The 26,922-nt window shown below is 48.4% G+C and overlaps 1 protein-coding gene across 1 annotated transcript; it reads right to left on the bottom strand.

Moving 5' to 3' along the window:
- Window positions 1–233: 233 nt before the first annotated feature.
- Window positions 234–18,849, bottom strand: LARP6 (La ribonucleoprotein 6, translational regulator). Its single transcript, XM_047074709.1, has 3 exons — window positions 18,650–18,849; window positions 6,078–6,288; window positions 234–1,301 (listed from the first exon to the last, which is right to left on the bottom strand). Exons 1-3 carry the CDS (start codon window positions 18,847–18,849, stop codon window positions 234–236), a joined length of 1,479 nt encoding a protein of 492 aa, XP_046930665.1.
- Between the last annotated feature and the right edge of the window lie 8,073 nt (window positions 18,850–26,922).

The raw sequence follows: 26,922 nt of genomic DNA, 5'->3' as shown, positions 1-26,922 counted from the left end.
CTCTGCGGAGCCGCAACATTCATATACGTTGGGCATCATCAAAATAAAGGTCATGCTGGTTGTTCTGAACTAGAAGGTGCTCTTAAAACCATGGCGTAGCAGACAACCTAGGTACATTACAAATATATAAATTAAGAGGTCTACACGTATACAAAATCTGTCAAAGGGGACCTAATCGCATTCTGTATCATGCCAGGTATCTTGATGGAGCGGGTATTAAAAATAGAAGGTATTTATACACAGGCCCTGCCCCTCTCGTGTCCTCCGTGGAACCCTCTGGTGTTGTCAGGGCCTCTGGGTAACCTCAGCACCCCCACAGGTAACCCATCGGCAGTCTGCATCCTCCGAGACAGCAGGGGACTCGCCCCGGGGCTCTTCTCCTGTGTCCCCATCTCGGCCTGGCGGCGCCTCCGAACCCAGGGGCTGCCGGAGGGAGTGATGCTGCTGTCGGAGGAATAATCCGTGCACTTGCGAAAGATCTCAGGGCTGGCGCTACAGTTCAGCCTCCCTTCCTCGGCCAGAGGGGATTTTCTGGAAACGCCTTTGCGTTGAGCCAAGGGGCTGCTCCAGGGACTGGAGCACGGGGAGGCGTTGGGGCTCAGGAAGAGATTCTGGTGGCCAGCAGGGCTGAGCTTGGTGGTGACCACGTGCCGCCGGCCGGCCATGGGGGACGTGGGGTTGCTCTCGGGGTCGGAGGAGCTGTTGGCAGAAGACTCGTCACCCATGTACTGAAGCTCCTCGACTCTCTTGTTTAGGGACTTGTTCAGGTGGATGCTCGCGGCGGGCTCCTCGTCCTGGTTCTTGTCTTTGGGAGGTTTCTTTTTGGGTGGCTTCATCCCAATCAGGACGGCTTTCATGTTCTCCCTGCCCTGAGATTCCGTGACCATGAACTCATGCGCTCTGATGGCCGCCTCCACCTCCTCGAACTCCACGATGGCGCACTCCTGGGTCCCCACCTGGCTGTACCGGCTGCTGACCCTCCGGATGTCAGGGGGCAGCTCCCTCCCCGGCTTGAGGATCCGCACTGACGAGATGACTCCGAAGGTCCCGAAGAGCTTGAGCAGGTGTTCCATCACCTTCTCCTGCACCCTTCCATTCTTCTGGGGCGTGGCCAGGGCCCAGAGCTTGGGGGACAGGTAGAGATCGTAGACCAGGAGCATCTTGCTTGGCAGGTTCTCGTTGGGGAAGAGCGGGACGGGGGTGGTCCTCCTCACCTTCCGGTGGTCCTCATTCAACTCGAGGCTCATCGAGTACTTCAAGGCGTGTGCCGTGGTTCTCCAGTCCCGGGTCAGGTGTTTCACCTGAAGAAGACAAACCAACCTCTGAAATGGTACCTATCGTCTTTGCCCCTCTCGTGTCCTCTATAATCTCCCTCCCCTACCTCCCTCCCCCCCCCCCCCCCCCCCCGTAACACTGGTTGCTAGAATCACACCCGCTGCGTGCAGGCATTCAAAAATCTAGTGAGCTCTCCACAATGTCAAGCTAGGCAGCACAGTTTGGAGCAGTGCCGTCCAGCACAACTTTCTGTGGTGATGGAGGCAATCTAGTCCACGCAAGTTTACAGGTTAAGCCTGTAGGGCCTGGAACAAGGCTGTTAGATACACAAATCCAAAGCCCACCTCCGGCCGGCGGTAAGACCTGACGTTTTCCCACCTCTCGGTGCCTCAACTCCCCCATCTGTAAAATGGACACGTTTACAGTGCCCGCCTCACAGCGTTGTTGCAAGGAGTGAATGAATAAATCGATACATACGTACCTACATCCAGACACACGTTATGCACAACTTAGAACGGTGTCAAGCTCATGGCGAGTACGCAATAAATATCATGTGCTATCATCATTTCAAACATCACGTGCTATCGTTTTGACAGGGATCGGAGATTTTTAACATTGAAACGCTTTTCTGAAGTTGTGTTTCTCCGTTTATGCGTTGGATAAACCCAGAAGGTTCCAAAAGAGCTTTCATATTTCACTGGAATATCTCCTGAAAATGATGTGGACTGTTTCAACTTGGAGTAAAACCCAACTAGGGCCTCAAAGAGAATGATGAAATAGTCCCTCCCTCCCTCCTCCCTGAGTGGAAATTGTGCGTATCAACGCGCAGTATATGAAGGCTATATTTATGCTGTAAAACAGTAATTTTCAAGAGGCCCACTTCCGCTGGAGGGAATGCCAGGGAGAATGAGTCATCGCATCCCGCAGGAACTGTGGAGGTGGGTGGGGTGGGTAACCTGAGCCAGGAATGGCGAGATCACCCTGCGTCCGTCCTCGGAGGCCAGGCCAACGCAGCCACTCTGCAGAGGAACCCTGAGACCAAACAGGAACTTCCCAGAACTCAATGTGGGAGGCTCCCTAATAGGGCAGTGTCGGGGGGGAACCTCGCAGAGCTCTCAGTACAGGCAGGCTCCTGCAGACAGGGCGCTGTCCGCTCGAGCCCATGGCCTCTGGGTGACACGGCCCAGATGTGGGCTTAGGGGTGTGGGAACCACAAGTCACCTACACACAGAACCCACGGGCTGATGTCCACGGCACACACCAAGGACAGAAGGTGGGCAGAGGTCCAGGCAAAGGGTCGGACTTCAGGCGAACGGGGCCGATCAGGGCTCCAGAAGGGGTGAGGGTGATGATGGAAGGTCACTGCCAGGTGGTGAGGAAGCTAGGCAGTAGCTCGCTGAGGATGGGATGGCGGGGAGCCTTCTCCAAAGCCAGTGGGGACCCTGAGCCAGGCATGCTCGAGGGAAGGCCAGTACTGCCCTGCTCCGAGGGCTAGAGAAGCTCATAGAAGACCTCACACGATCGAGAGAGAAGCGGGCTCTAGCAAGCACCCGATATCCCTCCGGAGCCAGGAGCACAGTCCACTGGGAAATCTCCGTGATAGTCCGAACATCGTAGGCCTGTCTGTGAGCCGTTAGAAGGCGTGTCCGGCACCACTTAAGAGGAGGAGCCAGGGAGGTGATATCTTTGTGCAGTCACTAGAAGAACCTGCTAACATTTTTGGAAACTGCAATTCCCCTGTTTGTCATATGCATTTCCTATGATGATTAGCAGGAAAGCCTTTAGAATGAAAATAGCCTTGGGGGCGCCCGGGTGGCTCAGCTGGTTAGGCGTCCGACTTTGGCTTAGGTCATTATCCCCTGGTTTGTGAGTTCGAGCCCCGCATCGGGCTCTGGGCTGACCACTCAGAGCCTGGAGCCTGCCTGGGGTTCTGTGTCTCCCTCTCTCTCTCTGCCCCTCCCCCCGCTCGCACTCTGTCTCTCTCTCTCAAAAATAAATAAACGTTACAAAAAGTGAGAACGAAAAGGGTCTTTGTTCTCATTTTGAAGGTGTTGGGGAGTCTACTGTGCAGCCACTTTTCAACAAAGAAAAGCCCTCATAAATAGATCTATTGTGGCAGCTTCAAAAGGAAAGAAAATCGGGCTGCCTCTTCAGGTCCCTGGGGAGGAATGAAGGAATGTTTACTGGCTGCTTCATTTTGGGATCCCCCACAAACACTTCTTTGTTCTCTGGACGTGTGTGGTATTGTGATTTATCATTCCGAAAGGACTCGGAGATGTTAACGTTCAAACACTTCTCTGAAATTGTGTTTCTGCACTGATGCATTTGATACATACAAGCTTCCAAAAGATCTTTCACATCCCAATGCCGTAGCTCCCGAAACTGACGTGGACTGTTTCAGCTTGGAATGAAACCCAACTTGGGCCTCCCAGAGAATGATGAGATAGTACCTCCCTAAAATACATATACATCGCTCTTTGTCCCCGTTCTTGGCACGGGGTTGCTGGCACCCGGTACATTCCCAGGTCATAAGAACACTAGGAGTACCGTTTGTTCTGATGAGGCGACTCTGGGTGGGCTTCTGGATGGCTCCTAGTTGACGGCCGGTCACCAGAAAGACCAAATCGCGGTTAGAAGCTTGGGATTTTCAGAGAAGGGAGAGGGTCAGGAAATTGAGATAATGGTTGATCAAGCCCACATGAGGAAGCCTCCCTGAAAACCCCAATACCTTGGGGTTCAGGGCACTTCCCGGATGGAGGGTCATGTATCCCAATTCCTCTGGGATAGAAGCTCCTGCATTCGGGGTCTCGTTCCGGGTATCTCTTCATCTGGCTGTTTGTCTGTATCTGTTATCATATCCTGTATTACACTGGTAAATGTAAGTAAGTGTTTCCCTGAGCTCTGTGAGCTATTCTAGCAAATGATCAAATCCAAAGGGGAGGAGGTCATGGGAACCTCTGATGTGCAGCCACGTTGGACAGAAGCTGTGGGTAACCTAGGTGACTAGCTGTGGGCCTTACCCTGGAGGGCCTGGTGCTGTCTCCAGGTAGACGCAGAACTGCTGGGTGGGGATGCCCTCCCCCCACAGGCACATCCGGCGTCAGCGTGTGCTCGCGGTGTGAGACAAAGGAGACGCGCAGGAGGAAGGGGAGACTTTTCCACTGCAACACGAAGTGCCCCTTCCCTCCTTCTCCTATACCCTGGAAACTCCTAGTCACCCTCCAAGATCCTCTTTCTTTTTCTTTCTTTCTTTTTCTTTCTTTCTTTCTTTCTTTCTTTCTTTCTTTCTTTCTTTCTTTCTTTCTTTCTTTCTTTCATGTTGCTTTATTTTTGAGAGAGACAGAGGGACAGAGTGCAGGCGGGAGCGGGGTACAGAGAGAGAGGGAGACACAAATCCGAAGCAGGCTCCAGGCTCTGAGCTGTCAGCACAGAGCCCGTCGCGGGGCTCGAACTCACGATCATGACCGGAGCCCAAGTCGGACGCTCAACCGACGGAGCCACCCAGGCGGCCCCTCCAAGATCCTATTTCAACGTCGCCACTTCTGGGAAGGCTTCTCAATGATCCAGGCAGGGTTACTCGCTACTTTGTTCTTTCACTGCCTTTGGTCATATTGCAATCCTTCACTGATCTCTCGCCTTTCCTGGACTTTGCAAGGGCAGAGAACCCATTCATGTCATGTATCCTGTGCCTAAGGCAGCACTCAGGCTGCGGCGTGAATAGGTTTGATGAATGAATGAAGGCCAGAGAGCAAGAGGAGAGGGCCGACTCTAGCAGCAGGTGAGGCAGAAAACAGCTCCACGGAGAGAAGCTCTCCTCCGGGAATGTCTGACCAAGGGCACAGGCGGCTTGGCTGGGACCCAGCTGTTACACATCCCGTTATGCAACGGGCCATGTGGTGCTTTTCCATTCTGGTAAATACGCTTCCCCCACGGAAGACACACGGTGCTGGCTCCAGCTAGCCCGTCCACACTTTGAGAAGTAGGGAATTCGCGCACAGTCCAGTTGCTGGGTCTGTGCACCGGAGGGACGTGCGGTCTGTGGCCCAGATGGCGGCAAGCATCAGATACCCCACGTCCCCATTGTATAGGTGAGAATGTTGGTCTTACAAACACTGCTGGAGTCTTGAAGGTTCCTCTCCCTGAGTTCTGGGCGCTCCTTCTTCCTCTTCCTATTCATTCGACTGGGCAGGTGAAAAGCTTGGGTTTCACGTAATTCTAGGCCCAGTAGGTGTCTCTCAAGGCCACGGAGTCCCCGTGTCCTGGCACAGCACCCTCCTGGTCACCCACTTGCCTGGCAAGAGTGCTTGAACTTTACTAAGAGCAAGCACTATCATTTCACAACCGCCACCGGCTGACGTTTGTCCCAACACCCAGGCCCCTTTTAATACTTGGGAAGATACTCGCTGTCGTTGGTTTTTTTTTTTTTTTTTTTAATGTTTATTTCTTTTTGAGAGAGAGAGAGAGCATAAGCCGGGGAGGGGCAGATTGAGAGGGAGACACAGAATCCGAAGCAGGCTCCAGGCTCTGAGCTGTCGGCACAGAGCCTGATGGGGGGCTTGAACCCATGAACCGTGAAATCATAACCTGAGCGGAAGACAGACGCTTTAACTGACTGAGCCACCCAGGCTCCCCCGCGATGTTGCTCATAACGATCCTAAATCTCTATTCTTGATCATGTTTCTCTACGTCGGGGGGCAAAAAATCGCTAGTCGTCAGGTATCACGTGGGCAAACAAGATTGAGAACTGAAACCCCCAAACACCCCTGAAATCCTGGAGGCAGCGTGTGAGGATGAAGGCTTACCTTTTTGAAAGATGTGAGTAGCTTGACGCTCACATACCCCAGCTTGTTCCTCCTCACGTGCTTTAGCAGGAAGGCGTCCTTCTCCAGGTTTGCATCAGAAAAGTAGAATTCGATCTGATCCACCAGCTTCCTGATCAACTCCTGGTCTGGGGGCTTCCACTCCTGCTCCCCGTCTTCGTGCTCGTTCTCGCCCCCACTTGTCGTGGTGCCACTGAGACCAGAAGGAGACACGGGGCAGGGGGAAGGTTACAGTCTGAACTGCTGTCCCCCCCCCCCAAATTTCTTGCGTTGAAGTCCCAAAGCCCTGTATGTCAGGATGTGATCTTACTCGGAAATGGGGCCCTGTAGATGTAATCAGTTAAAGACGAGGTCACACCAGAGCAGGGTGGCCCCAATCCACTACGACCGGCGTCTCACCAAAAGGGGAAATCTGGGCACGCGCACACAAGGAGAATGCCGCGTGAGGATGAAGGTGGAAATGGGGGTGATGAGCGGAAGTCCAGGACCGTCAAGGGTGGCCAGCAAACCACCAGAAGCCAGGGGACTGGCCCAGAACAGACCCTCGAGGGGAGTGCATCTTGCTGACACCCAGATTCCCTACTTCCGGCCTCCAGAACGTGAGGCAATACATTCCGTGGTTCTAAGCCACCCAGTTTGTGGTGCAGCTCTAGGAAACCTCACTGGCTCCCACTCGAACTGCGCTCCTCAGAGGCGGTATCACCTGGTGATCACAAGGGGCTAAACTGTGCCCAACGAGCTAAGAAATCAAGCTTTTGTTTTTAAGGTGGACCGAGGGTCACTAAAATAACAACACCGTCTACGAACGTTTCTGTGCTGCTGTGCCATTGACGGGATGCTCTTCACATTCCCTCCTTACTCTTCCCTCCCCACTCCACCCCCCAATCCTGATTTCTGGAAGGTAATTTAGCAGACTCACTAAGAGTCCCAATCCTAGAGGCAGACCATGGGGGTTCGAATCCCTTCCTCCCCCTCTCCCTGAGAACCTTAGGACATGAGAGCAAGCCAAAGAAATCCTGAGCAAAGCTTCTTTAGGCGGGCAAACCTTCCACCAAGGGATTACAAACACTTCAAAACCATAAACATATAGGGACTTTGTGACGATCTGCCTCGTAGGTGACACCATTAATTCGAAGCTCTAGAAGGAGGCTTCTTTTTTGTACGTTTAATTACCACTTTAAATTATGTACTATCCACTATCATACATATCTTATTCAACAAAAAGGATTGGTTAAAAATCACTTCCAGAGGGGCGCCTGGGTGGCTCCGTCGGGTAAGCATCCGACTTCGGCTCGGGTCACGATCTCACGGTTTGTGAGTTCGAGCCCTGTGTCGGGCTCTGTGCTGACAGCTCGGAGCCTGGAGCCCGCTTCAGATTCTGTCCCTCTCTCTCTCTCTCTCTCTCTCTGTCAAAAATAAATAAATGTTAAAAAAAAAATTTTTTTTTAATTACTTCCAGAAAAAAAAATTACCACTTTCCTATGTGGCTGCTTGATTTCCAGTAACATGACCATCAGGCCCGGAGTCTCCATTAACACGTTCTGAGTAGGGAGAGCATCTCCTGGGAGGGATGCAGACACCGAGCCACCAACAGCATTCATGGCAGAACGGATTTTCACTCTATTAGAGAAAGTTCACACCCTAAAAAGCAGTTCAACTAGATAAGTTGAATACACCAGATACAATAACTACAAACGCATGGGAAAGTCTGAGCCCCAATGACAAGAATGAGAATACAGAGGAGTTGGGATGAGGTGTATGATAATGACCAGTGAAGAGCTTTGAGTGGACTCAGATATTAGCAAAATGGTCTAACTTACTACAAATCGCAAGTATATCAGAGGTGACCAGACCATCAAAGGCACCCACACACTAGTAAGTCCTACTCCGCAACTAGAGTAGTTGAGGCTATTACAAAAAGTAATCTCATGGGGCACCTGGGTGGCTCAGTTGGTTAAGCAGGGGACTTAGGCTCAGGTCATGATCTCGCAGTCTGTGAGTTCAAGCCCCGCGTGGGGCTCTGTGCTCTCCAGAGCCTGGAGCCAGCTTTGAATTCTGTGTCTCCCTTTCTCTCTGCCCCTCCCCTGCTCACACTCTGTCTCTGTCTCTCAAAAATAAATAAATGTTGAAAAAAAAAAAAAACAGGATCCATCAGGGCACAGGGAAGTCACAAATCCAATGGAGGGGCGCCTGGGTGGCTCAGTTGGTTAAGCATCCGACTTTGGCTCAGGTCGTGATCTCACAGTTTGTGGGTTTGGGCCCCGCGTGGGGCTCTGTGCTGACAGCTCAGAGCCTGGAGCCTGCTTCGGGTCTCCCTCTCTCTACCCATTCCCCACTCACGCTTTGTTTCTCTGTCTCTCAAAAATAAATAAATATTTTTTAAAGTTATCTCATAAACAAATAAAACATAATGGAAGGATGGGGATGTAATTTCTCAATTTCTCCAGTGCCCATTCTAGAGCCTCCCGTTCTTTCCAAGGTCATGGGAAGCCTTTACTCCCTGCAGAGGATTCTATGACAAACTTGGTTGAGAAGATGACGTTCATCGAAGCAGACTTGCCCAGACCTCCCTTGGACATGACCTCCCTCCCCACAAGCTTGTTCTATATGTCTGGGCATCTGCCGAAGCATCCACCGCACCCAGGGGCCTTTTCTCCACCTTGGTCCTCTTACGCCTGCGGCAGGACGGGACGCTGTTGACCTCTTTCTTCTCGGTACCTCTCGCCCTGGGCTTCTGTGATTTGTCCTTTTCTGATTCTTCTCCCCATCTAATTGCCCTTTCAGTCTCCTCATTCTGCTCCCATTTCTCCAAGGATCTATCCTTGACCCTTTATCCCCTGGCAACCAATAGGTTTCAGCTGCCGGATAGCACATCCAATTCAAATCTGCCTCTACCTACCCCTCCATCCTTCTCTCATGCCTGAGATCCCATCCTCAATTCCTAGCTGCCTGCCTGATGCTTCCACTTGGACAGCCCGTTGAAACTTCAAATCTGTTATGTCCAGAATTGAACTATCACCTTCTGCAGAGCTTGACCTTGGGTCGGATTGAAGCCTAGACCTGGCAAGGGGCATTCTATCTGGGAAGCTCCTCTTTTCATATAGTCTGATGGTAAATAATCCACACTGTGTGTTTTGGGGGTGATGGGATTCTGCATCGGTTATTTGCAGCCAGTAAGCAGACAGGCAGGTAGCCAGAGATTCCAGAACAGGTGGGCAGTCCTGGGGAGGTGATATAAACCATTCTGCGAGGTCCTTGCACCCTAAGGACCCCTCACTACATGGGTGCTGTCATCGGCAACTGTATATCTCCAAAGGGGGATCCTGAGAGGCAAGGCCTTTTTGCACATCTGGGAGCACGCTGCCTTCTTTCCTGCTTCGTGCAACAGCCTTTGAATGAAAAAAGACCAGTATCCTTTATGAACATTAAAGAAGTTTATATCTCTTAAATATGAATGTTGGTAACTTTCTGTCAATTACAGCCGTCCTAACTTTCTGTCAATTACAGCCGTCCTGCAAAAACCATGTATCTTTCCTCCCAAACTGCCCCACTGACTACTTTCCCTATTCACTCTTCTCTGCATTTAGGCTCAAAACCCAAGATGCATCTTTTAGCCCTCTCTTTTTGCCCCCACATCGAGCCAATTATCAAGTGTTGATTTTATTCTGCAGTGTCTCCCATCTGTTCCCTTTTCCATTCCAACTGTCCTCATTACTTCTCCCTTGGACACTATTAATAGCTCATCAAAAATGAATCTTAAACATTAAAGTGAAATAAACAACACAAAGCAAATGATGAAACAACATAGTGCATAACTTACAAAGAAAGCAACGATCCCCCCCCTGCCGCCACCCTCTCCAACTTCACCTCTCCTCCCTAAAGGCAACCTCTAGTCAACCATTTAGTTCTTAGGAGAGTTGCCTTATGGTTCTATAAAATATGCCCATTCTACTCCTCACATGCCAATTTTCAACATTGGGGTCACTCGTCTCCCAAAGCCTCTTTTTCCAATTTTTAAAATTTTATATTATTTTGGGGTTTTTTAATAGCCTTCTAATTGTGTTTTAAAATAATACATTTAAAATTCTGTTCCTTATTCCATCAACATTAAATGATACTTCTCACTTCCTCACTATATACGATAGGTGTGTTCTTTCCCTCTCCTTCCATTTCCAACCTTTCAAATTTTCCCAGATGTACCTTTATGTTATTTTGTCATGGTCCATATTTACATTCTACTCTGTAACTAATATTCCAAGTTTTGTCTATAGATACTAAAAGTAGAAAGTTAATCAGTTGTGTTTACCTTTGTGATGGTACAAACACTGATCTGTGCAGGGTGGAGGCATTTGCCAAGATTGCATTTCTTTCTTAAAGTCCTGTTAGTTGACCACCTTGATTGATCCTCTATAACTCTTTTTTTTTTTTAATTTTTTTTTAACATGTATTCATTTTTGAGAGTGAGAGAGACAGAGTGTGATTTGGGAAGGGCAGAGAGAGTGGGAGACACAGAATCCAAAGCAGGCTCCAGGCTCTGAGCTGTCAGCACACAGCTCGATGCAGGGCTCAAACTCACAGACTGTGAGATCATGACCTGAGCTGAAATGGGATGCTTGACTGAGCCCACCAGGCGCCACAATCCTCTATGACTCTTACCCTCTTTTTCATATTGACCTCGTTGTCTTTGTCTTTGATTTACATTGCAAGAGATTTTCTGACATTACCTTCTAATCATTTTTGATGAATTGTTTAATTTCAGGAATTATGTATTCTCCAAGAACTCTTTAATGTTTTCAAACTGCTCCTTTTTAAAAGCATCCTGTTCTTGTTTTGTGGATGCAGTCTCTTAAATTCCCTCTTGGGGCACTCTCCAGAGTCTACATTTTTAAAAGTCTCTGTTTTAAATTTTTTTTAATGTTTATTATTTATTATTGAGAGAGAGAGAGAGAGAGAGAGAGAGAGACAGAGCACAAGCAGGGGAGGGTTAGAGAGAGGGAGACACAGAATCCGAAGCAGGCTCTAGGCTCTGAGCTGTCAGCACAGAGCCTGATGCGGGGCTGGAACTCACAAACTGCCAGATCATGACCTGAGCCGAAGTCGGACGCTCAACTGACTGAGCCACCCAGGCACCCCAAAAGTCTCTTTGTTTCCAACAGCATCACCTCTATATCTTCTGGGATCAGTTTTTCATTTAATTTCATGTAATTGGTTTTCTTCATGTGATTGGTAAACAATTCACCTTTTCTTTATTCAAAATCTGTTTAAATAAACTTATTATAGGATAATTTCAGATTTATAGAAAAATGGTGAAAAGAGTACAGAGAGTCCCCATGTATCCCACATCAGGCTTCTTCTATTATTAATATCTTGTGTTAGTACAAGGCATTTAACGAACTAATACGAATACATTATTATTAGCTAACGTCCATACCTTATTCAGATTTCCTTAGTTTCTACCTAATGGCCTGTTTCTCTTTCAGGATCCCATCCAGGATACTAGATTCCAAGTAGTCGTGGTGTCTCCCAGGCTTCTCCTGGCTGACACAGTTTCTCGGGCTTTCCTTATTTTTGATAACCTTGACTGTGCTGAGAAGTACTGGTCAGATATACTGTAGACAGCTCTGCATTTGGGATTTATCTGATATATTTTTTTAGGATTAGACGGTGGGTATGGCTTTTAGGGAAGAGAAGCACTGAGATAAACTTCCATTCTCATCACAGGATATCAAGGGGACTATCAACATACTTGATCACTGTGGACGGTGACCCTGGCTGCGGTAGTGCTATTTTGTGTCTCCACTGTGAAGTTACTGCTCCCCCCTCTCTTTCCATACTGTGCACTTTGGAAGGGAATCACTGTATACAGTCCACACTTAAGAGGTGGGGAGTTCTGCTCCGTGGCTATTCATTTCGAAGAGTGAAGGGAGGTCTGGGTTGCTTTTTCTTGGCGGGTCCATATCGGTTCCCTCCACAGCTGTATACTCCGATTTTCTTCCTAGCTGGTTCTATATCCATGGGTGGCACATGCCAACTGGAAGGCTTCCCTTTAGGGTGGATAGGCAGGGAGTGATTAAATAGGGGCTTTATATGGAGAAGGAGTTACTCTGCAGGTACAAGCTCTACCTAGCAACCCCAGATCATGAGCTGATTCGTTCGGCTCCTTTAGAAAATAACCTTGTTTCTTCCTTTCCTCCTTGCACGTAAACAGTGATGTTGGTTGCTCCTTTTTATGGTCAGGCAGAGAGGTAAGGCAATTGTTCTAAAGGAAGAATTTAAATTACCTCTTGGATATCAACATCCTTTTTAATCCCTGCATCCTTCACATATTTCCTAACCAGAACCTTTCTAGGGTTCTGTCTTCCCACCTCCTGCCATCTCCCTCTGCGTCCACTCTTGCTGTATTTTGGGTTAAGCCTCTTCCACTCTGTGCCTTATTACATGTTCTGAAGAACCGCTATGTCCCTGCTTTACTCTAATACTAATACTAATACTAATGTTTTCTATTCTATTAAATAAAATCCAAAGTCTTTAGCCCTTTATTCAGATTCATTTAGAATCTGGCTGTAAGCAGCTTCCAAAGGTATTTTTGTCTATTTCCCTTCAGATCCTTTGCTCTAAAATAAAAGCATGTAAAAGATTCACAGATCCCTGTAAGTGTCACCAGGTTTCTGGACTCTGTCCCTTTGGGCATACTGCTCCATCTCCTTAAACATCTTGCCTTATCTCTCAGGTCCAAATCCCTGCCATACATCAAGCCCCATCTCAAAGCAACTCTCTCAGGAAGCAAATCATTTCAACTTCTCCTAACCCTTGCCTGTACTTGTATCGGAGCTACCGTGTGCATATCTTATTAGTGCCCTTGAACCGTATCAGTGTCCTTCATTCTGGCACGAACCGACATAGCAGGAATTTACAAAGTATTGCCGGTATAAAGTGAATAGTTTCTGTAAGGGCAAATCTGCAGGATTCTTTGAGACAGGAAGTATGGTTACCGGTGAATAAGCCATTAGTGGTCTTTCAAGAGGACTTTGAACAAAAGTTTTACGTTTACAGTCTTGTTTCCTTTTAAATAAACCATTGTAAATTAGGAGTACTGACATATTCTTTTTTTGTAACGGTAAACCTGCTAGAAATTAAAGTAAAGGGTAGAAATGAGGAGGTACACTTCAAAACAGATGATGGGGCTCCACAGATCAGTATTGAAATATTAATCATATTTACAGATGATCTAGGGAAATAAGTACAACATAAATCTCCAGGGCTGCCTTTCTCATAAAATCTCAAGATAATCTGGAGATATTAATTAAGTGGTTATTCAAATGACACCTTACGAATAAAAATATCCAAAATAAAATGGGGGAATAGTGAGCTCCTCACTATGGCTTTCCGTACAGCAAAGATTTCTTGGATTCATCACCTATCTTTGCAGATGGTCTAGCCGAGTATGGTGCTTTGGCCACCAATACCAAGAAAATGGCGGACAACAAGAAGGAAGATATTGAACAAAAAGGAGCAAGCATCATTTATGAAAAACAGTAGGATCCGGGACAATCTGTCTATAGTTCCTTTTGACTTGCCTTTAGGAAAAGATAACGAGGCTGAAAAGGTTCAAAAGGTAAACAAAATTGATCGTGCAATATAAAAACACAAGGACAGATTCCAAAAAGAAAGGTTTTTCATAGAGACAAGTTGGAAACATATACGGGGATGTGTCCAAGTTTGGAAAAGGCAGTATGGGAACAATTATATTTTGGATGCCACTAGCAGAGGCCCCCATGCTATGTCTGGGTGGCCAATGGGTTCTTAGTTATTACAGACATCATGACCTTCTTCTCTAACCCTGTCTTCTGCCATGCTCTTCTGGAATCTTCCTAGCGCCTGCAAAAGGAGTACAACCAGTGGACGTCTCTGCAGGTCTAAATGGCTTGCGGTGTGAAGCAGAAATGTTTACATTGTACTTAGTTCCACATCTGGTACACAGTTGGCATTAATAAATGGAGCCTTTCATTATCATCACCCAGAGCAGAGAAAAGACAGCTCGTGCAATGTCCCAGAAACATCCCGAACAGAAAGAAGCCTAGATGTTTCTGTCTGTTAAATGAAGGCGTGCTTCAGTGCTTGTACTCTTCATGCTAATATTTAGTATTATAATTGTAAATCATTTTTACCCATTGGAAGACAAAGCAAACAAATAAATATGTGAATGTTATTCGGAATCAAGATTGTCAGTGTAAAAAAAATAGAAGTAAATCAAAAACCCTATTATGTTAAGTATGAATTGGAATTATCAACATTAAGTTATTTTTTCAAATGCATTTCCCAGCTTTATGGAAAGGGTCTAAAACCAGTGTTGCCCCACTAGAAATTAGCACTCTTAATTCCAGGTCTTGGTTTCTAAATACCCTCCTGCTAGTATTTGAAAAATACTAGCCACAAGGATTCCTGTGGAAATGGCTGGGTCCCATGACCAGAATAGGAAAAGTACCAAGTATAAGCCCAGAATATCTAGCAAGAGAAAACAAGAAAGTGCTCAAAAACGAAAGGGCGTGTTCCAAAAGGCTATCCTGAAGCCAACCTGAAGGGGTCTCCCTACTTAATCAAGGACATTTTGAACATCAAAAAGAATGAATGTAACTAATTTTCAAAAAGCAAATAAAAATCGATGAATCGAGGAGAGCCCCAAAGGAGGGCTCTAATTTACAATATTTGACATGACTATTACAGCCACTCCTCTCTTTGAAAGCTGGTCATTAAGCATTTATGTTGCCTCATTAGGAGGGACACTTGTTCAATCCCAGATGATGAGCAAGGCTCTCTGATACAGAAAAATGCCAGTTAATAAGTGAACAAAGGCTAATAAAATTAGAAAATCATCAATTGGTAATTCCTGAGGAGTTGACTCTCAGGCAAGGATCAGTAGATGGTAAAACCATTAGGTGAAGGGCACTGGTGAAAGAATATTCACAGGAAGCCCCCATATCACTTGTTCCTTGCAAAAGAAGAGACACAGCTTCACAATGGAGAGATCAAGTGGTCTCTGAGTCAAGCGGTCAAATTAGAGCATCACTTTGGTGACAGCCACCTGAGGTGAACGCAACAAAAAGTCCGTGGCATTGACTATGAGGTGCTCTTGCCAAAACGTTTAATCCAAATTGAGCCAAGCCCTTAGCCTAACTTCCAGTTTACAGGAAACACAGGGTACAAAGGAGCAAGTTAGGGGCGCCCGGTGGCTCAGTCGGTTGAGCGTCCAACTTCGGCTCAGGTCACGATCTCGCAGTTTGTGAGTTCGAGCCCCGCGTCAGGCTCTGTGCTGACAGCTCGGAGCCTGGAGCCTGCTTCGGATTCTGTGTCTGCCTCTCTCTCTGCCCCTCCCCCACTCATGCTCTCTCTCTGTCTCAAAAATAAATAAATATTAAAAAAAAAAAACAAAAACAAAGGAGCAAGTTAAAGTAGATGATGACACCGTAATCAGACCAATTCAAACTGGGAAACATTCAATGAGACATCTGGCCTCTTATTTCAAAATAGCAATGCATTACAAAAAAAAATGTGAATGTTCTAGATGAGAAGATTCTAAAGGGACATAATAGGCAAATGCCACCCCCTGGATCGGATTCTGGTTGGAGGGCAAAAAGGAATATCTATAAAATGCAGTGTGGGACGACTCAGAGGACACCCAAATAAGGAACTTGGTTATTGGATCATTTTAGGGATTACACTAAAGAATCCCTGTTAATTCTCTTCCTTGCAATAATAGCATTATGGATACTATGTCATTATTAAGAGCTCCAAAATAAAGTGCTTAGGGTATAGTAAGTCTTGTGTATAACTTATTTTCAAATGGTTCTGAGAAATCCATACATATGTCCATCACACAAATATGGCAAAATATTACTAACTGTTAAATCCAGATGGTGGATATCTGAATGGTCACCATACTACTCTTTCACATTGTATGTTTGAAATCTTTATTTCCCAAAGGTGACAATAAAAAGAAAGACACCGTTTAGCGAGCAAGACGTGGGAAGAAGGCTAAAGAACATTTTTCTCATTTCCGCTATTGCTTGTACCCCAGGGAAAAACCTAGTATTGGGCTAAGTACTGGCGGTGTAGAGAGGACTAAGGCAAGGTCACTGCCTTGAAGGATCTCCGTTTGGTGGAAGAAAAACACACAAATATTTCAACCCGATGGTGTGATGCAATCATAGAGACGTGCATTCATTCAACAAATATTCCGAAGCACTCGCTACATGCTGGGTGCTGAGGATACAATGAGAACAAGGCAAGCTTGGTCCCTGAATTCAGGATGTCCACATTCTTGTGAAGGAGACAGAATTATATACAGTTACAACGAGGCAAGTGCTAGGTACAAAACGTGCAGAGTGCTACGGCAACAGCAACAGGGAGGGCAGGAAACAAACAGCTTTGTGAGGGGGGGGTTAGGGGTAGTGGGAATGAAGCAGTGAGGTTTTAAGGCGGACTAGAGATCAATCAATCAACCAATCAACCAAGCAATCGATCAGAGCCCCAGAGGAGGGAGTGCAAAGGTATGTAGACACGAAACTGCACCCTGTGTTCAGGGACCCAGACGGGTTAGTGCTGCGGGAGCATGAATTGCTAACACAGGCAGGGAAAGAAACAATGGGCCAAGGGTGGTGGTAAACCTGGGTGCTAAATCTCTAGGAACAGCTTTAGGAACCTGGGCTTTCTCCTGCAGACTCTAGAAGCCAAGAAGTATCCGCACAGAGTGGGGGGAGCAGGGGAGGGAATGCTGTGCCAGGCTAGCCCAAACAGGGGGCAGCACGGATACTGTTCTTGGCTACATTCTCCTGCTCTGGACGTCTGCCTGCTGGGCTCTGTCGGCTCCACCGCCCTAAAGAGCCCCCCCAGGGGTTTTCTAGTGTCAACTCTCTGCCAGTGGGCAGCAAGAAACGCTTCAAACTGAATGCTCCATGAGGCTCCAAGTCCCTGGAGCTGGGAGCGAAGGGAGGCTCTGGAGGGAGAGTGGTCGGGTGGGGGTGGGGGTGGGCGTAGGAAGCCCACCCAATGAGGATCACTTCTAGATTTCCACAGAGGGATCTTCCCTAGATCTCTCAAAACTTAGTCCCCTAGTATAGGGGACAGCTCTTTGCCAGAGTCACAGGCAAATCAAATCAGAAGGGATCAGCCACTCTGAGCGATTTTATGTAACTTCTGCAATTGTTTGACTAGGTGACTGCCTTCCCTTCGAGACTGAGATGTCAGTGACTGTGGAGTCATCATTTTTATACTCTCAATACTCAGCACGGAGCTGAGTGAATGAGTGAATGAATCAAGCTTTACAGTATACAGAGTTCTGCTATGTCGACCGTGGCTACTGTGTCATCTGCTGTGGCTCAGCTTTCCTGCTCTCACCTGCTGGGCTGGCCTTTCCTCCTCCAATACCTCTGTCTCCACGGAACCGCCCCGAATCTCTGGGTGCCTAAATCCAGACCCCTTCCGCTGCAGAGGGGTCAAGCCAGTGACGGGGAATGGCTCTGGACCCAGTATCCTCACGCCCTTCAGTTGAGTCCTCTGCCAGTGAAGTAAAGCTATGCCTGCCAGGGAATCATTCTGCAGAACCCTGACAGCTCAGAGGCATGGGCACAGGAACCCAGAAGAAAGAGGGCTGTTACGAAGTGCCTGTTGGCATTGCCCAGAATTTGCAAGTTCCACCACTGCGCTACTCTGGTATCCACGGATACTCCATACTGTACGTCCTTTCAATATCGGGAGGGATATTGAATATCGGGGGGGGGGGACCCACAGACCTGAAAGCCGTGGGCGTTAGTGGACATAGGTCCGAGGTCTCCGGCTGTTGACAAGAGCTCAGGGCCCACTGGCACCGTTAGACAGGTGGCCTACAACAGCCATAACAGCTCCAGACTACCCATCGCTCAGGAACCCAACAGCAAGGCAGCAAGATGATGATGCAAGCATGGGAGTCAGGTGGGGGAGGCTGCCTGAAAATGGGAATCCCCGGCCCTCGAGAAAGCGAGCAGCAAGCCTTGAGCTGATTCCAAATCCGAGCAGGAGAGCTCGCTACACCGTGGAATCACTCCTCGGATCCCCCAGCAGCAAGTGTCAGCTGGGCCTGGCCTGCCTCCACCCATTCGGACTGATAAACAGGGCGATAATGGCAGTGAGGGCCCTCCTCTCCAGGGGAGGTGGGCCACTCTCGCAGGGTTAGGGGGGAGACGGGACCGAACAGGCTTTTTGGAGGGTCCCGGGTGAGCGCACGCAACGAGAGCCTCCTCCGGGGGAGGAGGAGATGGCGAGGGTGGCCCGGGAAGGACTTCCTCCCGGGTCCCAGCGCATGCCGACGTCCAGGCCCCTGAGAGCCCCGCCGCCAGCGCCAGGAGCCCCGGCCGGGGCGGGTGACAGCTGAGGAGCGGGGCCCCCACAGCCGCCGAAAGCAGGTTCCGCCCGGGTGGGACGCCCCGCGCCGGCGGCCCCGCCGCGGCCGACTCGAGCCGCTCGGCCCGCGGAGTTGTCCGCGCGCCCCCCGCTCGGCCGGGCCGCGCCCCCGCGCCTACCTGTGCCCGCGGCTCGGCTCCTCCTCGCTGGCGCTGCCCCAGCCGGGGCTCAGGTACCGAGCCGAGTCCCCCGCGCCGCGCGCCTCGGTCCCCTCCTCCTCGTCCTCCGGCTCCTCCACGTCTTCGGCCTCCTGGATGGCGACGCGGATCTGCACCGCGGGCTCGGGCCCGGGCAGCGCGTCCTCGCCCGCCTGGGCCATGGCTCGCGGACCGGCCGGGAATGCGGCGCCGCCGGTCCCCGCGCCGCGAGGCCGAGCCAGCCGGGCGGCGGCGACTGCGGCGAGGGGGCGGGGGCGCTGCGAGCGCGCCCGGGAGGGGACGGGGGTCGCGGCGCCCCGCCCCGCGGCGCCGCCGCCGCCGCTCCGGCCGCCAAGCCGCGCGCCAGAGCGGGCGGGGCCGCGACTGGGGAGGGCGACTTCCTCCGCTGTCCCCGCGCAGCGCACGTCCCGGAAAGATGCGCTGGACCCCGGCTCCTCCAGCGAGCGCCCGCTGCTCCCTCCTCCCACGCGTCGGGGCCCGGACAGGGGAGACGCGAGGGCGCAGCGCCTCTGACTTGTCAGCGTGGGGATAACTTCTGGGGTTGGCAGGCACGGACAGCACCTTAAGGGGCTTCTGTGCCTCCCGGTGTCTCCCCCACCGACCGACATCTCCACCATTAGTCCCCTTGCTACAACCACCCTGGACTGTGCGCCCTGTGAGGTCACACACTTGGTTCCTGCCGTGCCCTATACCACTGGTTCTCAAAGTGTGGTCCCCAGACCTGCAGCCCCAGCCTCACCCGGGACCTTGTCAGAAACGCACCTGCTCGGGCCCCATCAGGTCTCCCGAATCAGGATCTACGATTCTGAACTTCGTGTTGTAACAAGCCTTCCGAGTACCGCCAAAGTTCACTGAAGTTTGAAAGCCACTGCCCTGTAGTGCTTCTTAGAATATACCCTGCATATAATAAGCACTCAAATACTGTTGAACAAATAAAGGGAGCTATTGAAATGCCAGTATGTTCGAAAAGACTGTTCACATTCAGCTGTGAATGAGTTCCATAGCAACCCTGCAAATGTGACCCAGAAACTAGGGACAGAAGCATCGACATAAATACACTCTGAATGTGCTTTCATGAAGCTCTTAATTTACCTTCTTAAACATAATTTATTATATTAATTTGCCAAACTAGGGCTCCGAAAGAACAGACCCCTGGACCATTACGTTTTGATAAGGGGAAGCAGATCAGAGAGGCTCAAGAAATGGGATCTCTTGGAAGTCACTCTCCTTGTAAAGGAACACCATGCACCGGGCCCTTGATATCTGGGCTGGGGCCAGGAGAGACCCGGGGGGGGGGGCGGCAAGGACAGCCCGTCTCTGTAAGGTTTGACTAGAATCTGCGTCCCTTTCTTTGTCAGATCTCTCTTTTGATTGAAGGGGCCATAGAGTGAGTTAAGGGAAGGAAGAGAGAGACCCTTGGTGTCCATCCCAGGATGGCTCAGAGCCTGTGTCTGAGCTATGGGGAGGGAAGAGACAAGAAGTGGAGAGGATCTGTTCCTAAGCTAGCAGTGCCTCCTGTCAAGACTGTAAAGCTTATAGAACCTCTGTGTACCTGGTCCACTCTCATCAGGATCAGGAGAAGATTTGCAGCCCTCTCCACACCTCCTGTTTTGATAACCTTAGTTCCTGATTTTTCACAAAGCAATACACATTATTTCATTTAAACCCTCCTGTGTGGTGAAGACAGCAAGGATTATTATCCTTACCCACAATAATGGCTCATATTTGTACCAGGTTCTACAGTGTATGATGAACTCATTCATACCTATCTCAGAGCTCCCGATTGTCTGAGCCTAAGAGTCCCCTGGGGAATGTTCTGAAAACACGGACTCCTAGGCTCCTATAATTTTAACAACTTGCAGTTGGTGGGTGAATCTGGTCTCCAGAAGTGTTTTATTTGGTTGGGGTTGAGAAAAAAATAAATGGCATCGATACGCCCTTAGGTTCAAATATATCTGCCTATGCTGTCTCTGATATTATTTATTTCTGACTCCTCAGAAAAGAATTCTGAATCCAGAAGGGATGTCAGACATCATCCAGCCTTGAACTTTTAGGGAATGGGTACCCCCAAGTGTACAAACCTTCTCTCCACTGAGAGAAGAACCATATACCACACACACACACACACACACACACACACCCCTTGGAATATATCACGAATTGAATGCAAAACTTGCATAGGACTTTTAAAGCAACTTCACATAATTTTCTCATATGTAGTAGCTGGCTTAGCATGATGCCTGGGGGAGGGAAAGACAGACACCCCCATCCGCATTAGGGATAGTGCTTCACTGTAGGAGTCCAATTCAGTCACTATTCAGATGAGGATAGTGAGTTCTAATGAAGCTCATGGGTATTTATTATATGCTTAAGCAAATGATTCAATGAGTAAACTTATTAATGAGAGAAGGACCTCTTCCACTCTATTACGGCGCCCGTTCTGTCCAGCAGAAAGCCCTGCATCTAGAAATGTTTGTTGATTTGATTTGACTTGTCCTAACCACACACCCATCATTTGTGCCACTGGTGAAGGAATTTTTTAGGTGCCCTTCTCATTTCTAGCTCCTTCCTTTCACAGAGCTGTGGCCAGGAGATGAGGCCAGCCCCACCCAGGCCTGTGTTGAATATCACTGCGGGGAGTTTGCATCAGCATCGAGATGATTAACGAAGTCTCCTTCAGCAAAATCATGACCTCAGCCTGGAGTTGGTATCCTTCCCTTTCCCTGGAATCCTGAGGGCTCATTTTTATAATAAACTTAAAATGGGAAACAGTTTTTCCCCCCACAGCTTCTGAAGATGAAACAAAAGGAAATATATTAATGAGTCATCAGGATGGACTGAGATTAGGTTGAACCAAAAATACAACCTCAGGAGATCTTTCCAGTATACGAAAGATTGTTGTTTGAGAATCAATTGGAAATATTTTTTTAGCGCCCCTGGCACTAGAATTGCAAACCAAGGACTTAGAATAAGATATTAAGTTGGAGAAATTAGGAGTAGGCTAAGTATTGATGGTAAAAACTGGTAGTATGAGGGTGGGGGTTCAGCAGAGGGTCTGGTTTTAACTGTAGGGGAAGGAGGGTGGTTTATTTAGTCATTTACTCATTTGTTTAAGCGTGTAACAAACACCAGGCCCTATGCTCGCCTTAATTTTGTAAAATGACTAAGACATGATCCATGGATACCAGGAGAGGAGGGAGGCTGGAAAAGACGTCCTTCAATAATAGAATGTGTCTACGGGCAATAAATGCCACAGCAGAAGTCTGTACAAAGGGGCACAGCCGGTGAAAACGTTACCGAGGATGTCTTGAAGCTTAGAGTAAAGCAGTGCCCACATAAGCGATAGAGTGTGGTGGAAAAAGCACTCACTCTGGTACCAAATAGACCTGGATTCCGACACCAGCCTTGCCACAGCTTAGCTACACAACCTCTCTGCTCTTCGGTGTTCATACCTGTAAAATGGTCCGAATGATCCTTACCTCATTGAGTCGGGTCTGTAGATCAAATCAGATTGTGGAAGACGTCTAGCACAGCCCCTGGTCCGGATTGGACCTCAGTATCTACTCGTATACACCGTGATGTGGTTCTAGGTACCTCCAGACCAGGAAAATCTTAGCTTGAATGGGGAACACAGCATTCAAGTTGTTGACATGTATCTATCTCCGTTGTCAGTTAAGTAATCGGTATTTTTCTGGCCAATACACCAAACTCTTATAAGCTGAGGTAGCCTTTCAGAGCCAACTTAATTCTGAATACCCTGACAAAACAGAGGACCTCTCTGGGCAGGAAAGCAGCATCTTCTACAGTCCATGTCTAGCTTCAATCAGAACTAAGATACCCATCCACAGGCATGAGGTGTTCGATGAGACTTGTCCATCAACATACATGGTCCCTTGCTTAATACACTCGATCCCCAGTTGTAGATGGATACAGAGCCACCCAATTAGAGATTACATTTCCCAGCATGCTTTGTGCATCGTTATAACCATGCAACTAAATTCTGGCCAATAAGATATTTTGTCCTACCTCTGGGTTGTGTTTCTAAAAATGCAGATGTGCCTCTCTGGCCTTTTCCATCTACCTCTTAGCCGGAGCAGCCATGGAAGACCTGGGCATAAAAAGACAGGAGCAAGTAACTAGCACATGTTAAAGGTGACAAAACCAACAACCAGATCTTGGACTTGTTCGGTGGGCCATAATCTGGACCATCATTTGGAAAAAAGAAAAAGAAAAGAAAAGAAACACATACCCTGTTTAATCCTGTATTCTGAGATATTTTTGTTACAGTAGCTTAGTCTATAGCCTCACTAATACCCGAGGATTTATTAAGATCGAGTGAGATAACACATGAAATTACCTAGTTCAGGATGCAGGACATAGCAGCCACTCAATAAATTAGTGCTGAGTTTGAATTTGAAAAATTTGACAACTCAGTAATATTTATTGCATGACAAAAGTGTACAGATGATGTGGTGAGAATGATGTAGAATTCAAAAAGGAATAGAATAGGGTCCCCCTTTCTAGGAGCTCATATTCTATTTTTTGTTTTTTGAGGGAGAGAGAGAGAGAATCCCAAGCAGGCTCCGGTTGTCAGTGCAGAGCCCGACTGGGGGCTTGATCTCATGACCCTGGGATCATGATGTGAGCCAAAACCAAGAGCTAGATGCTCAACTGACTGCACCAACCAGGCGCCTCTAGGAGTTCGTATTCTAACAGGAGAATTGGCTTCTTTCCTCTTTCTTCTCATCCTCTTGTGAGAGTCCCATCACCTGCATTGTTAGTGGAAGTCCAGCCGTTGCCACAAGTGGGGAGAACAGTGGGGGCTTCCAAAAGGCTGTCAGCTACTGTCTCCCCACTCCCCTAGGTTTGAGGTTCCCCCCGCAAAAGCAACAACCTCTCAAGTTTGGGTCCCACCATTTAAAAATAACACCTGGCTGTTATGACATTGTTGTCTTTGCGGTATATTATCAAATTGGGTTGGCACCTACTTCAGAGAGAGTATTGAAGTTTTGCCTGCCACGTATGCCTTGTGGAGAATTAGCCTGTCAAGCTGAGGGTGCGTACGCAACATTAAGAATAGGTGGATTTGATGTAGGGGGAGGGAAGAGAGAGGAAGGCTGGGAGAATGTTCAGAAGCTTCAGGGGTATAGGTCATGGGCAGAAAAGCCAAAGAACATACACGAAAGAACTCATTATCTTCTTGAGGAAAAGCCTGAAGAACTTATATTGAGCTGGACCATACAGAATAAGGCAACCAGCTGCGTTCTGTGGTCAGAAGGGTGAGCTCATCCCTGGTCCTCCAATTCTTAGGAAGACACATAGCAGCCAATGTATCTCCCTGATTAGGGTGAGGACTCTATTAGGTCAGAGATTCTGCACCTTAGAATCACCTGAGGAGCTTTAAAAAACTCTGATGCCCAGGCTGCACCCCCACTCAAGTAGGTTCTGGAGGTGAGACCCAGGCATCAGGATCTTTCAAAGCTCCCAAAGCGGTTCCAATATGCAGCAAAGGTTACGACCTCTGTGTTAGATCTTTCGAGCTCAAATTCTCCAGACCCCTCTCCCCACCAGATCTGGAGACTGGCCACTGGCTCACCCGATCTCCAGGAGCAAGTCACCAGCACAATTCAACCCCAGATTTTTCCTAGGGTTTATTGAGATATTGGGTGACTGACTCCAAGATGAATTTCTCAGTTGTAGCATTTCTCAGCAGGCGCAGGCTTCAGACCAGGTTGCTCGAACCATCGCATATGTTGTGCATAACGCAAGAATGCTTGGCAGAGGGGGTGAAGGGGTTGACATTACTTTGCTTACCAAGTTGTAAGCCTTGGATTTGGTGCAACTGGAAAGGGAAAGGGTGCCTAATTCTCAAAGGAGCTGAAGGGCTGGCAGTGTTCCTGGTTCGAGCCTGCCTGAGGCAGAGGCAAAGAGAGACTCAAGGACCCTCTGCATCATGATTGCCTGGAATCTTATTAAAACACAAGTTCCTGGGCCCTCACCCCAGATCTAATGAATCAGGTCTCTGGGGATGGGGCCCCAGAAATCTGTGTTTTAAACAATATCTAAAGTTGGGTGAATGCTGGTCTAGGGTAAGGGATGGTCTTTCAATAAAAATAGAGTACCTCTGGGGTACCTGGGTGGCTCAGTAGACTGAGCGACCAACTCTTGATTTCAGTTCAGGTCATGATTCTAGGGTCGTGGGATCATGCCCTGTGTTCGGCTCCGAGCTGAGCATAGAGTCTCCTTCAGATTCTCTCTCTCTCTCTCTCTCCCTCTGCCCCTCTCCCCTGCTTGCATGCGCTCTAAAGTAAAAATAAATAAATAAATTGAGTCCCTCTTACATGCCAGGCCGATGCCACCTTTCAGGGATTTAAGAGGCAGATAAAACCTCACCTCTTATTCCAACATCCCTATCTAGTGGGAGACATGAACAGAAAGAGTGGGTCCCAGAAGGAGCCCAAGCTAGGGTTCACACGGGTCTGGCATATTCGGAGAACCAGAGAGCAGACCCAGAAATCTCTGCCGGAAGGACAGAAGCTCCTCCCAGGAGGAGTCATCCCAGGGAAGTGGGAGCCAGGCACCACAAGCCAGACCCACCGACAAAGCCTCCATTGTCAGAAAGGAGGAGCGGTTTGGGGGGCAGCTTAGTGCGTGACATGTCTTTGCGTGTGGGCCAAGGCCCCACTACCAGCTCCTGTCGATGCCTCGTGTTTATATATCTGAGTGTGGGTGGAAAGCTGGGGCTTGTGCATGAAAACTGAAAGAGCTGTTTCCTTATAACCCATGTAACTGGGCAAAAGGAATATGTCTTTGCGACCTCACTAGCTGAACACACACACGAAGCAGGAGCCATTCTCTGCCACTGCGTATGACAATCTCTCACAACTCTGACACTTCCTGCGCCCTTCCTTGGCTGCGGGAGGAAGCCTGTGGCACCTGTTGGACGCAGCTGTGCCCAGGGGAAAGGGCATTGTCTAGCAGAGAAGTGCTGAGACAATAGAAGAAGGATAACCAGGTGATGCCCAGCTACACTTGTCCATTCAGACATGGGAGACACGGCAGGGAATGCCCACAGACACTTGGGGAGTGTTGAGGTGGGGGAGTTGCTAAGATCCTACTCATCTTTCAGATTTCAGCTAAAACATCACTTACTTGGGTGGACCTTCCTTTCTAGAGTCAGCAATTTAGTGCCTAATAAAGTCCATTAACTCAGATGTGGAGACAATGTAACTCTTCGCGGTAAAGGAAACTGAATATTAGTTTTAGTTCAGGCTCTTCCCACAACTGGGATTTGGATAAAGATTCCAGGCATCTGGTCACCAGGCAGCTGTTTCCTCATGAATCCGACTACTGAGATGTCTAGAGCATCAGGCAGGGGCTTTTTTGGCTGTTTCAATGCCAACTTTGGGGCACGGAGATGTTTGCGAGGCTCACTATGATCCCGTATGCCTAGAGTCCATGCCACTGACGCACAATTATTTTCCTCCCTTTTAGTCTTGCTTCCATTCGAGAGGAATCATTGTCTGGTTCAAGGAGAAGCTGCTCTCGTCTCAAACCCTGTTCTGCTCAATGGTTGCTGACTTCTTTCCCAAAACTTTTTATTATTTTTACACAGAAAGGTTGAGAGAATAATAAATAAATATCCCCATAAACCCTACTGGGTTAAAAATTGTTAGGGGTGCCTGGGTGGCTCAGTCAGTTGAGCGTCTGACTCTCGACTTTGGCTCAGGTCATGATCCCAGGGTCATGGGATCGAGCTCAGTGCAGAGCCTGCTTAAGATTCTCTCTCTCTCTCTCTCTCTCTCTCTCTCTCTCTCTCCCTCTCCTCCTCCTCCTTCTCCTCTCCTTTGCTCATGTGTGTGCACACTCTCTCTAAAATAAAATAAAATAAAATAAAATAAAATAAAATAAAATAAAATAAAATAAAATAAAATAAAATAAAAATATTTTTAAAAATTGTTAAAGGAGCACCTGGGTGGCTCAGTCGGTTGAGCGTATGACTTCGGCTCAGGTCATGATCTCACAGTTCGAGGGTTTGAGCCCCACATGGGGCTCTGTGCTGACAGCTCAGAGCCTGGAGCCTGCTTCCGATTCTGTGTCTCCTTCTTTCTCTGCCCCTCCCCCCACTCATGCTCTGTCTCTCTCTGTCTCTCAAAAATAAATAAATGTAAAAAAAATTTTTTTTGTTTAAATTGTTAAAATTTTGCCATCAATGTTGCCTCGCCAGTATGTAC

This window comes from Lynx rufus, unplaced genomic scaffold (assembly GCF_022079265.1).
Source record: "Lynx rufus isolate CCGP_SWC_20201006 ecotype Redwood Valley unplaced genomic scaffold, mLynRuf1.p SCAF_13, whole genome shotgun sequence".
NCBI classification, from domain to species: Eukaryota; Metazoa; Chordata; class Mammalia; order Carnivora; family Felidae; genus Lynx; species Lynx rufus.
This window is presented reverse-complemented; position numbering and strand designations above follow the sequence as displayed.